We start from the raw sequence: 13,614 nt of genomic DNA, 5'->3' as shown, positions 1-13,614 counted from the left end.
AATGAATTATTATCTCTGAATTCAAAGTGAGGAGGGGAAATATGGGCGCACACAACAATATTGCAATTTTTTTTATTTTAGGAATCAGTGTTTGAACACAACCCGACGCAGGCAGGATGTGCAGTCCATTCATAAAACTAAAAATAAAAAGATTACATCCAAGTTATGAGTGTGCAGCTTTCCCCACCTTACTTTGATGTTTACCGGCAAGCAAGCACCTCACTACATAGGTGTACATTTTCCTTCAATATCTCTGATTTAACAAATTCTCAAACTAATGATGATACCATGGCTGCAGCAGCTGCTCCTTGTATGAAATACAACACTGCATGCTTTTCTCTCCAATCCACAGTTCTCTTCATGTTGATAAATTGGAAAATCAGTGGCAATTTAGTCTACCCTTTTGAGCTGCTGTCTGCTTCAGGTACAGCATTGCAGTAGCCAGTCACCAATTATTATTATTATTGACTTTAAAAAACATTGTATTACTTTTTCTTCTAAAACTCTGTCAAGCAGCTTTTAAACAGACCTTAAAATGAGAGCAACACTTTTGAATAGTTCCTCTTGGGGATGGAAACAAAGTGCAGCAAAAGTCCGGCAACCATGCAGTAAAAAAAAAAAGTGGGACTTCTATAATTAAGGAATTGAGCTGCAGGGGACTCATCCTGACTGAAGTGCAAAAGTAGAACAGGTCAGTGTCTGTGGTCAGCCCGACAGTGAATAAGCACAGCAACCAGCCACATGACACTGAGAACCAGTTTTAGAAAACATATTCTTCATTTATCACATAACATCTATTACAGGTTGCATTTGAAGAGTTACTGACAACGCAATCTGTGTGATGAATGCCTTCCTTTTTTGTGATATAATGAATATGTGCTGCCTCCAGGCTTCCTCTAATAGTGACAAGTGAAATAACCTTAAAGGGGAAAAGAAAAACAATAGTTTGCTATCGAATTGCCCAATTCATTTTTTGTCTTGATGAAAATGGTTGGGTGTTGACATATTTTCTTTTTGGCTGAAAATGTTTAGAACCAAGGTCTAGATGAGCCAGCTTTCCATATTTTTACTCATTCTTTGAAAGATGTAGTCTTTGTTTTTGGTCCCTAGATATATGGGGAATTATCTGCAATTCTTTTTATTCTGTGTCAAATTTCCTCCAAACAGCCAGTGGGGCCTCATTGGTATACAGACACTGTATTTGTACAAATATTACTTTTTACCGCATGCTTGCTGAACTAATGCCTTGCTTCAGTTGCAGGCCCCAAGAGGAATAGTTCAGTTAAAGAAGATCTTTCAAGCTTAAGTCACAGGGAAATGCTGCGGCTGGCTGAGTGAAAGGTCATTTACGGAAATTACAATAATATTTTAAAATGCACTGATTTGGTTCTGCTCCATAACATGGACGGATGGCGGTTGCCGAGACATTATAGAAGTTATAGAAGTAGTCTGTTTGTGACTGGGAGGCCAGACAAATGTGTTTGGGGAAAGTGAGTGGGAAACGAAACAGGACATTTGGAAAAAGAGCATGCAGACTCAGTCGAGTTCATATGGTGGAATCACAGAGAGCTGAGGGAAGTGACAGGAGAATAATGAGGGACACATCCAAGATAAACGCACCAAGACAAGGGGCTTCTTTAATCACATATACTGCTAATTAAGGACAGTTGAAGGATGAATGTATAGAGGGGTCTTCTTCTGTGAGCGCCACCACTTAGTTTCTCTTCTTAAAATGTGACACTAGGGGGGGCTGTCGCTCCTTCCTAGCCCTTTGTAGAGGTCGTGGAGTCAGACAGACAGGTAGACAGACAGGCAGAGAGGCAGCGAGGCTCACGTATCTCCGTCCCCGGAAATCCTCCCATCCCTGCGCCGACGGGCTGATTTGCAATTCAATAAGTCACAATGTCATCTCTTTAGCTTTTACACATTTAGCTGACAAAGGGAACCAGGCACGCTGCCTTATGAAATATCGTCTCGGACTCTAAAAAGACCTTAATGTTCCCTCTCTTCTGGCTTGTTCACCCCCCCCCCCTCCGCTCCCCAACACACACACACACACACTCTCCCGTCCTATCAATAGAAAGTGAATGAGTTTTATTACAAGGTGCCTGGTGTATCACATTTTGCAGTTGTACAAGCTGTCACACGCCACTGGAAGCGGATGTGCTGTGTGTGTGTGTGTGTGTGTGTGTGTGTGTGCGCGCGCGCACGTGCGAAGTTGGCGTCTATCGATTACAGAGAGAACAGGTGTAGCGTGTGTCTTTGTATGAATAATGCAGAGAGAGAGCTTTGAAAGGATAAACAACACACACACAACCGACACCAACACACACACAAGCCACACAGAGAACTAAGCATCTTCTTATTTTCAACTTATGTTTTCGTCTTCTCGGCGTCAACAGCTCCACTATACAGGCACACCCCTTTAACCTGTTTCCTATAGACGGATCCACAGGTCTTTGGTTTTCAATTATTGGCTTCTAATGCCTATGTTATCCTTTATTCTTTTTCTTTATTTTAGTTTTTCACCATTTCTTTTATTTTGAAAAATGTTTTAACAGTCCCTCAGGTTGTGATATGGATGTATTTGTCCCCTCAAAAAAATTGAATAAATTGAATGAATAAATAATAATAAAAAAGAATACAATAAATCTTTAATGATAAAAGAAACGAAAAGAGCCAAAATAAATTCCTACACCCTTCATTGGCTACTTAACCGTCACTCAAATCCCCAAACCCCGCCCTCACCTTCCTCAGCCCCACAGCCTCCGCTGGCCCTCCTCCCTCTCCTCTGCCGGCTGGTGGAAGCGTCAGACCTCCTCCTCTTCTGTCCTCTCCTCTCCTCCCTCCATCCCACGGACGAGTGTTTTCAGACTCTCAAGTTGAGCCCAGACGCACACACATACAGAACACGCACAGCAAGAGGAGGACAGTCGGAGGATAGACAGGGGGAGGAAGGAAAAGAGAGCGGACGGAGCTGCTGCCGGGCGAGCGGAATTTGGATTTTATTTAATATATGAGCCTTAAGTGACAGAGTTTTCTTGGGTTTTGTTGTTTCAAAACCGCCAATGAAGTGGACTTTTCAATTCGTCGGGGGAGTTCTTCGTCCACTCTGCTGGTCTGTTTAAACTTTTGAAGGAAGAAAAGTGTGATGAATGGAGAGACATTGAGGCTTCCTCCGCTGTAGCTGTCCCGTTTGGATAAATAAAGCAGAGGAGCGCACCGGTGGAAGAAGCTCACCACGGGGGAAACCGGGTCTTTGGCTCTGGCTTGAAGGAGACCCACCGCAGACTTTTTTTTGGGGGGGTGGATTAAAAAAAGAAGCCAGCCTGCACCGGAATTGCCCATCGGGGGTTTCTTTTTTATGACTGACTCCAGAAGGATTTATAGTTTACTCCAAACCTCTTCTGCGCGGTGTCTTAGGTCAAGCACAGCGGGAGCGCAGTTTGGTCAAATTGAGATTATTGATGGCACCGATGCGGTAGTGATCTGACTGGGGGGGAAAGGAAAGAGATATCAAATTACAAGATCCCCTTTCGTCCGTTTTGTGAACAGTCCCGGAGGTTTTTACCGACAGGAGGGATGGAGACGGTCTGGAGAAGGGGTGGCGCGCCGGTGTGTTGTTGCCTCTGGAAGACGGTGCTTCTTCTTTTCCTGTGGAAAGGTAAGAGATGCAAATGCAGGTGAAAACTTGTTGCCAGTTAAAAACATTGTCGTTTCATTCAAAAGTGTATTTAAATATAATTGCAGACGCGTTTCGACCACCGGCGTTTGACGTTTTATTGTTTTTGGCTGGAAAACTAGAATGTCAACCCCCCCCCCCCACACACACACACATTTGTTTCGCCTTCCTATCTTGAGAAATGGTAACTTTTTTTAGTCATAAAGGCACCCTGGCGTAGTGCATAAGCATTGCATCACATATAGCCTATAATCGTTGATATGTTTTCTTGGCTTTTTTGGTGCGTTACTGTGCGCTTTGCAGAGGACTGATGTTAGACCTGCAACAGGGATATATAGCTGAAGGGAAACCGTACTCAGTTTACCCTCCACTCCATCCTCACAGCAATCAGTGTGACAGTAACTCTAAAAAGTGTCAAACTGGAGCAAGTTGTATGAAGTTATGTGTTTGCCATGTGGTGGCCACAGACTGGAGGTTATGCCTGCCAACATTTTAACACTGCTCTGGAAATTTAAATGAAGCAAGTTTCATTATTTTTAGCCAAATGACGATCGATTAGCCCTTATTCACCTTGACACCTCCTGTATCCGTGCGTGTGTGTGGAATAATGAGTAATTGACTAAGCCGAAGCGTCAAATGACAGATGCGTACTAACTGGTGCCATCTGAGACACCCGAACCCCGGCTAGTCGGCGCCTGACCTGCTCGTGTGCTTGTTTGAGGTCTCGGAGAGGACTGAAAGAAACTGATGGCACAAAAATAAAATTAAATCTTGTTTTTTTGAATTTGGGAGACAAAACGAGACTGACTGGATGCGCATGACCTCTTCTGCGCTCCTGGAATCCGGTTTAGAGCTGTGTGCCCCCAGTAAAAGGTGACCTGGGTTTTCTTTTTATATGAGGTCCTTTTTAAATCGAAGGAAGGTCAGCTCAGCTGTGCCTCTTAATATTTACCCATGCTCCTAAGTGAACTGAACCCCCCCCCCCCCCCCCCCCCCCCCGATGTATAATAGCCTCACTCGTCTCCCCATGTTAAGCAATTAAAGTGAAACTGATAAGATTCTTTCTTCGTCAACTAAATTGCACGCAGACAAACAGAAAAGGAGAACAGACAAGTCAGTCTATCTCTTATATGTCCGCCTATGCAAAGCGCCGACTTCATTACAGAAGTCTTTAAAGGGCTTTTATATGGATCTGACTTGTGGTGCGTGACTTATAGAAAGCCCGGTCTGATAAGCTCAATTGAAGCTACATCAGAGGAATTTTTATTCAGAGCGGATGACGGTTCACTGTCTTGCTCAAGAACACTAAATCAGGGTTGAGATATTCTGAATTCAGGTCAGGTAACACCACCATCCACTTACTCCCGGGAGACAAAACGAAGAAGAAGAAGAAGCATAAGACGAAGAAGGCTGACATATTTTGGGTTGGGAGCCCTCTCAGCGCGCTCTTGTACGCCTCCGTTTTCCACACAGATGACAGTCCTTCTGCATTAGTATCACATTCCCGTGAGTGTATTCCGTGTCTGTGCGCGCGCGTGTGCGTGTGTGCGTTTTAATCAGCTCCGATCACTCACGGCTCACTGAGCAGCTAACAGTCGCTGCGTTGTGCGCTCCGGAGCGCGGAGGACGCCGTCGCCGTGGCCGCGGCGCACGGCACGCCGACAGGAGACCGGAGAGGAAACTGCGAGCAGGAAAACAGCTGTGCCCGATAAAACGGCTGAGTAACCAAAAGATGAAATCAACCAAACACTCCCTCTCTTCCTCCCCTCCTGTCACCTTCCTCTCTTCATGGGATGAAATACAACAGAACCTTTTGCTCAGAGACTGTACCTTTTGTCTGACAGTGCTGTTTAGTTGCTCCCTTGGTAGTTAGGATGGCCAGTAGATCTCATTTCTTGCTCTGTCTCAGCTTCTCACTCTCTGTCACAGGCACAAACACACACACACACACAGACACACACACTATCTGTATTACACACACTCACACATGCATAGGGAAAGGTCCATTCCAACTTGGCTGTGGTTTAACAGTTTTTATTGGGCATTGGGGAGCCCTGGCTGTAATGGTGTAATGGCCACCTAAGACTGTTTAAAAAAGCAAAACACCAACCTTGCCTTCTCTCTCTCTCTCTCTCTCTCTCTCTCTCTCTCTCTCTCTCTCTCTGTCTCTCTCTCTCTCTCTCTGTCTCTCTCTCTCTGTCTGTATTGTCTAGATTCGGTGCCTCTGTATCTTCCTCAGTGCAAGTGTGTCAGTGTTCACTTGTTCATGCGTTGCTTGTGTGTGTGTGTGTGTGTGTGTGTGTGTGTTTGCATTTACAGTATGTGTTTTCGATTAGTCACGTAGGCCCTTAGTCACATGCAGCATTTGTGTATGCTGCTGTCTGTAACCATACAGAAGCTGTCATTTGTAATACATCAGATTTCCACCCCCATAGCTGACTCCAGCCACATAAAAACACCACTTTTTAAAACGTATCTCAGTTTCAATGTATGTATTGTTTCTGGCAATTTTTGTTGAGTTATAAGCACTATGTATCACTGCGCCTCTAATCAAAGAGTTATTTGTTGGCCTTTTATCTCGTCAGTTGTCCCTATTTGTGTCATTGTCTCGTTATTCCCTGACTGGCGTTTCTATTTTCATGTCACTTCATTTCATTAAAGTTACATCACTCTGTCATTTCATCATCCAGGTCGTCTCCAGGTTGTCATTGTCGTTTTGTTCAAAAGCCGAGCATCAGACAGATGCCTGTTCAGAGGCAAACAGTTAGTTTGGTCCTGAAGGTTCAGAGACTGAATAGTCACTCTGGGGGCCACGACTCGGCTCTGTATTCTTAACAGAAAGTCTGTTGTGGACGGGTGGGAAATCCTTACCCACGCTCATGCAAATCAAACATGAATTAAATAAATGAGTGAATTTCTTTATTTATCATCTACTTTATACATTTTATTTGCAAGCATTGTTGATGTTTGACCAAATTATCCTCTGGTTTTTAAGTTCTCCAGTGTTTGGTGGCATTTTGTACCATCATCAATCAGTGATGTTAAATGTATTGATGTATTGCTTTTTTTATTCACTTGTATTTCCTTGTCGATGTATATGTGTTTGTTGAATGCATGCACATATGCACAATGCATCTTGTTATAGCTGTATGTGTGCACATAATTCGGCTATCACTGTTACTGTTATATAGCTGGATATTTCAACTAATGTTAGCTTATTGCAGATATACCCTCATCCGCTTACATGTCAGAAATAAGTAAAAAGAAATTGCAATACAGAAATGCCAAAGACACAGATTTACATAGTGTGTCCACTAGAGAGCACAGACAATTTATGTTTCAACTGTGAAATGTTCCGCTCTTCCGATCCTTGAATATAATAGGCCAATATATTGTCGTCAATATCTGTATGGGCCCTGGGCTATACTCTTAAAGCATGTCCAATGAAAATACTTGTTTCTGATTGGCTGACTGGTTTCCATTAAAATCTGTACATCAGGAAATGGAAGCAGTCCCTGTCAACAGCTTCACTGACACTCTCTCTGAGCGCATGCACAAGCGTTCATGTAATGTTAAACAGATTACCTCAGTGTTCAGTAGCTCACTTTAATGCCTTCACCTTTGTTGAGGTTACCTTTTTGAAATGCTTGGTGTGTGTTAATGTGTGGAATAGCCATGTGGCAGAGAGTGTACTTTGTGTCAATTGCTGGAAAAAAACATGCACCATTCAAAGTGTGTGTGTGTGTGTGTGTGTGTGTGTGTGTCTGCCTGTGCGCTCGAGCACGTTTTGCACTACACTGTTAACCTGTAGCAGAATGTCAGCACTATGCACCATTACTCATGCGATACAGAGCATTAATAATTACTGACGTAAAATCACTGAGAGACACACACACACACACACACACACACACACACACACACACACACACACACACACAGGCTGATAGTCTCTCACCCTGTCCTTTCTATACACTGCGCTCGCTTTCCCTGCTGTGTGAGTGTGTGAGTGTGTGAGTGTGTGAGTGTGTGTGTGTGTATCTTTCTGTCTCATTGTTGGTTTCATTCACTGGCTCGCTGACTCACTCAGGCACACACTTGTATACACACACACACACACACACTTACAGCCACACACATATACAGCGCACACACTTGTTCTCTGAAAAAATAAGTAACAGAGAGGATTTTAAATCAGACAAGAGACATTTCAGAGATTGAAAATGTGAACTTTTACTGATGAATGAAAGAGGGGAGGGGTGGGGGGCAAGAAAGAGTGAAATGTGAATGAAGCTGCTAAGCACCACGATGTTAGAAAATCATACCCCTTCAGTGTGAGCCTTTTTCTTCCTGACACGCACACACACGCACACAGTCACATGGCCATTTTGTCATGGTGACAGAGCAGAGAGAGGTGCAGTAGAGAGGGTCATAGAGACACTGAACAACAAAAGTGGGTGGACTGGATGAAGTGGAGATGTGTCTCTCTGCACTTCCTGCCTCCTTTTTGTCAAGAAACTTTCAGCTTTTTCCTGTATTGATTTGTATATTGTTCTGGATGTTGTGGTTGTCTGTCTGAGAAAGAGAAACACTCTCCTGTCTTTCAAAACTATTGTTGAGCAATCTGAGGAGTTCCAATTTCATACAGTATATATGTACTACATTCTTCCATATATCACAGTACTGTTCTGACAATGTTTTTTGCACCAATTGGAAATGATACCCAGATTTTTAATGCCAAACATGAATCAAACTGCAACTTTAAAAAGCTGTACACATACCCGCTAAATGTTTTTTCAAGGTTTTATGAAGTCATTGTTTTGTTTTCTGAGTTGTCAGCAGAGCCGTCTCACTAGCATCCACAAATGTTTCACCTTTTGTCAGCTGCGAGTATCTCTTCCATTTCAGTGGGCCAATAATGTCCAACACCACGCAAAAAATTAAGTCGATTTTTGCCAGCTGGCACTTTTAAGCGTACTTCATCTTGTAATTTTTCCAGTGTGAAACTAAAAACACAGATAGTCTTACTATATACTGGTATACAGTTGGAACATAGGTCTGGTAAACTATAGTTTTCAGAATCAGAATCATTTTCGTGTCCTTTTGAGCTTACATCCATTGCTTTTTCCTCTGTTGAACCTGATTTTATTACCATTTCTTTAAGTTAATTAGTCCTTTTAGGAAACCCAGTGTAATATTTACGTGTTTATGGTATATTCTGTTTTTCTCAATTGTCATTTCTGTCGGCCATCTCCCATGAAAACCTCTCAATTCTTCCTGCGTGGAAAGAATTGATGTCCATGTCATGTTGCTTGATGGGTAGAATATACACACAAAGGGGCACACACAGACTCAGACTCAAGGAGCTGGATGATAAGCAAAAGAATTGGCTCTCATCATCATAAGGAGACCAACTCTTCTTGTCATCAGCCAGCGGAGGAGGAAGCGAGAGAGAGAGAGAGAGAGATTTTCTCTTCCCTTGAGAGTGTATTCATCCTCTGTGTCACTTCCTTCTATATCAGTAAATCTCATCTAGAAGGATACTGTTTGCTGCAGGGCCTGGACATATTTACACTGACACACACACACACACACACTCGCTCACGTACACACACTCAGACACACATTTTCTCTCTGGCATACGCATGACAGATGCAACAGGATAATGTATTATTAGGGACTCACAATGTGTAATCATACACTCATTATATTGTTGCCAAAGTAAAATGCCTGGAATCAAACTCAAATTATGAAGTCAAAAATAACTTCCTTTTTTCAAGGGAATTTGGCAATGTTGTGACATTTGGTAAGGATGATGACTCATGACTGCAACTGTACCTTTAAAGCATGTTTTTCTTTCATGCTATTATCTGTGTATGCGTCAGTTACTTACTTGGCTGTCTGTTGTAAATACACCGACAATGTCACTAACACAAAGTAGTGTAATTAGGGTCATTTTACGGACACATTTTATCCATTTGAGTGCCATTTAAGTGTTTTTGTGTTTGATATCTTGTAAAAATCATTTCTGGATGTTTTATGAAGTGAGGTCAGTTTAGCCATTCATCTTTCTTAAAAGGATTCATTTAGTGAAAGACTTTGATGTGAAGGACTTTGAATTAAGGGTGGAATCTGCGTAAAACAAACTAGATCATATGCATCATCCGGCTTCCTCCTGGATGTATCACTGCCTTCCTGATCTTTGTCAAACAACGGTGTCTTTTGCGTGTCTTCGTGGTTGCAATGCAGTGAATCACACAAATGGTGATAACATCACACACATTTGGACAGTCTCTCCTCCAAGGCATTAACGGTGTTGCACTTGATTGCACTCACGAAAAGTAACCAAAGTAGTTCAGTGAAGAATGGAGGTGAAAAAAAGAGCTTGAGAGAAAAGTTCAAATCCTGTCTAATTTCTCACATTCGCACACTGGGGGGCAGTTGCTGCACTAATTGTCAAATTGTCAGCAAGTTACAAAAATCACAGCCCCCCTCAATTAAGATGTATAAAAAGAGGGGGTTTTAGACACTGTTAGGCCACATTCAAACTGACTTCTGCCCTGCATGAGCTCTCACATTCATTTGAATAGAGCCAGTCCGGCGGTGCAGAGGGGGTGCCAACATAGGGAGCTCTGGTAGAACAACGCAGGATCATCCAGCAAAAGAGTGGAACCTGGCTCAACTTATGCTGCAACGCAATACAACATCATCCGGCAGTGTGCTGCGTTGGCCAATCAAATACATATATTTCTCGCGATCATTGTGGCGAAAGATAAAATAGTTGCAGCAGCGATAACTGTCCAGAGTTGTTCGTGAGTATCCCAAACCCTTGTGCAGTGTTATGGTGTCTGATCGACTTTTCAGTGCATTCATCTGTTCCTGGATTGTTAAACACCACACCCCCACCACAGGGCTGTATTTGGTCTGAACGTTGGCTTGGTATGAAATACAGAAAGAATCTTATGAGTTGAGGGTCCTCTTAAGAAAAGCACAAGGGTTAAGGTTTGAGGGGCAGAGTGGGAGTGTGTGTCTGTGAATGTAAAGTATGAATCCAAGCTTGTTTCTGCACTGACAGTAACATCTCACATCACTCCAGATATATATTTATATGCACTTTTTTTACAAATTTTAGGCCTCTGTTCTATACGTTTATCTGTGGACTTTTTTACCCTCATCACTGTATTCTGCTCTGTTGTTTACATTTCTGCTATTAATAGAATCTACAGGCAGTTACTGAAAGTCTGAATACTTGCGAATAGTTCCTTTGCACAAGCGTGTGTGTGTGTGTGTGTGTGTGTGTGTGTGTGTGTGTGTGTGTGTGTGTGTGTGTGTGTGTGTGTTTGTGTGGGTCCATGTCTGAGCCTGCATTTCTCTGTATACTCTCTGTGTGACCATGAGATGGCCGGGTTTCAAAGGCCTGTCGAGAGGTTTAAGGGTCTTGCTAATGAGAAAGTCATTTTCTCTCAGATTAGCATGAATAGCCGGACTAATTTTGTGTGTGCGTGCCTGTGTGTATGTGTGTGGACGGTACTGTAGGTCTAGAAGTCATGTCTAGGGGTTTAAGGTTGTGCTAATCAGCAACACATTTCCCCCTATATTAGCTTCACTTGGCTGATTAGCCGCACAGTCTGTGTGTGTGTGTGTGTGTGTGTGTGTGTGTGTGTGTGTGTGTGTGTGTGTGTGTGTGTGTGTGTGTGTGTGTGTGTGTGTGCGCGAGTGAGAGAGAAACTGTCTGGTTGAATGGCTGATCATTATCATCATCACACAATGACTCAGAGGAGACTAACAATAGATTAACATTAGCTTTCATTTTCTCATTGAATTTTGATTGAGTGTAATTTATCGGTATGATGTGCAGTAATGTGTGACTTTCTGTTTGTCACAATGAAATGGGGGTAAAGGCTAAACTATAATGACTGATTGTGAGTAGCTGGACAGGTAATCTTTTTCTATCCTTTTTATTTCCTCAGTTCAAATGAAAGTTGCCGTTTTTGTCATCAGAATTTGAAAATACAAAGGTGCAAGGTTATTAGTCACTCTGCTAAAATACTAAAAAGTGTTTTTGATCGACCTACTTTCAAGAATTGAATGGAATTCACCAGTTTTTAGAAGATGTGAAGAGGAAGAAAAACAAAAGGATTTGGGAGCCAACTCCTTCAAAGAGGGCTTGGAAAATGTTGTGCCCCAATCCGCCAACTCAAAGTCGGACGGGAATATCCATGTTCGACTTGGAGTTGGCCAAATTGCCATGACCCTGACAAAGCGGAAATGTACACTATTTTCCCATGAACCCCACTTAAACTCCCATGTGACAGTTCATCCTGTAAAAACTAATTAACAACAAAAAGTGTTTAAAAAGCATGTGTGATGAATGTTTTTTTTATATGTATTTATTTAAAAACAGTACTTTGATACCTTTTAACAGGAAACGATAAACATCTTTCTCTTTAAATCCATTTTTCAAGCCAAACTGTTTGAAGCAAATATTAAATGGTGTCTAAGTAGCAGTAAAATAATAACACAAAAGGTGTTGAGGTTTGATGCTGACCTTTTATAAGCCGAGCTTAAGTGGTCTGATTTTAACTCTGACGCAGGTGTTGCCTTCTTCTATCCAATCATTTCATCCATCAATCTTTCCATCTCTTCTCTCTATTTTTCAAATTTCCTCTTCACCTCTGCATCCCTCTCCTGTATTAATCGATGACTGATTTGTTTTCCTTCATCGAAGTGGTAATATTTAGCTGGCGATCTGCTGCCTTGCTGAGTCTTTTGATGGCTAATAGTTTATTTATGTTCTTTCACCACAACACTATTTTTCTCTGACAAACATCTGAGGAGCAATAACAGGGGTTTAATGGGCCAGTGCTTAGCAGACACACTAGAGGAAGAGACACATTTCTCTGTGTTCTTTCCTCTTTTTCCCTTTCTTTGCATCCTGTTTCTTCTCAGCTTTTATTGTGACATTTTCTCATACAGTCATCAATCATTCTCACATTTAATCTTTCTGTTTCTTTCTGTCCTTTTTCTCCACCCATCTTCCCCTTTTCTCTCCTTTGTCACATTCTTCTTTTTTACTTTCCCTCTTCAAGAGCATTTTCTTTCCCTGTTGCTTTTCTCTTCTTCTTGCCTTTCTTGCTCCATCACTTCATCTCCTGCCATCAAGTTTCAAACTCTCCTTATCTTCCTCTTCCTCTCTCTAAAAGCCTTCTCTCTCCCCCATCTTTTTCACATTATGCCCCCTTTTTCTCTCTCACTGTCTCTCATCGATATTTTCCCACCTGTCATCCTCTCTGCTCCCCCCCCTCCCCCATCTCTCTCTGAGCAGCTCTTAACCAGTCCTTTGAGAGTGTGTGAGCTCCTCGGCCTAAATGATTTTCTATTACCGCTGCCTGTTAACAGCGCTCCATTTGATCAAGCTAATGAAATTGAAAACTTTCATCTCAGGCAAATTGATTTCAAACCTGAAACTGCACATGGCAAAAAGAAATAAATAAATAGAGGGAGAGAATGCCAGACCGTTGTGTTAGTGGAGCGCAACATTCACTTTAGACGCGCAGAGAATCAATTAGCCTGTACGTCGCTCTACTCTTGTCCTTGGCAGATAGGAGCAACATGCCTCGTCTTCAACTGTGTGTTTGTGTGTGTGAGACCATGTTTATGTTTGTGCTTGTGCTTTTAAAGGTCAAAATGAAGTTTGATGTCCCCACCCAGACATTCGATCAAGAGGCCTTTCGATCAGAGGTCTAAAACTATAACAGCCAAGCACGGTTGTAAAGTAGAGGGATTAGTTTAGTTGGATAAATGCATGGGCACATAGTGTGGAGCCAGTTTGTGCTTCATGACTGAGTGGACCGAGTAAGACTGACTCCTTTACAGCCTGGGCCAGTTGGTGTTGTCTCTCCAGCTGGGAGATAAAAACAAGTCCCTGCGTG

The 13,614-nt window shown here is 42.4% G+C and overlaps 1 protein-coding gene across 1 annotated transcript in view; it reads left to right on the top strand.

The window, feature by feature from the left end:
* Positions 1-3,582: 3,582 nt before the first annotated feature.
* The window catches only part of LOC139283993 (transmembrane protein 132C), a 227,698-nt gene continuing 217,666 nt past the window's right edge, over positions 3,583-13,614 (top strand). Inside the window, exon 1 of the mRNA XM_070904128.1 lies at positions 3,583-3,664. Within this exon, the coding sequence (XP_070760229.1) occupies positions 3,583-3,664 (82 nt within the window). The remainder of the gene's footprint in view (positions 3,665-13,614) is intronic.

The sequence above is a fragment of the Enoplosus armatus genome, chromosome 4 (genome assembly GCF_043641665.1).
Source record: "Enoplosus armatus isolate fEnoArm2 chromosome 4, fEnoArm2.hap1, whole genome shotgun sequence".
NCBI lineage: Eukaryota > Metazoa > Chordata > Actinopteri > Centrarchiformes > Enoplosidae > Enoplosus > Enoplosus armatus.
The sequence above is the reverse complement of the archived record's forward strand: the minus strand, read 5'-3'. Positions and strand labels throughout refer to the sequence as shown.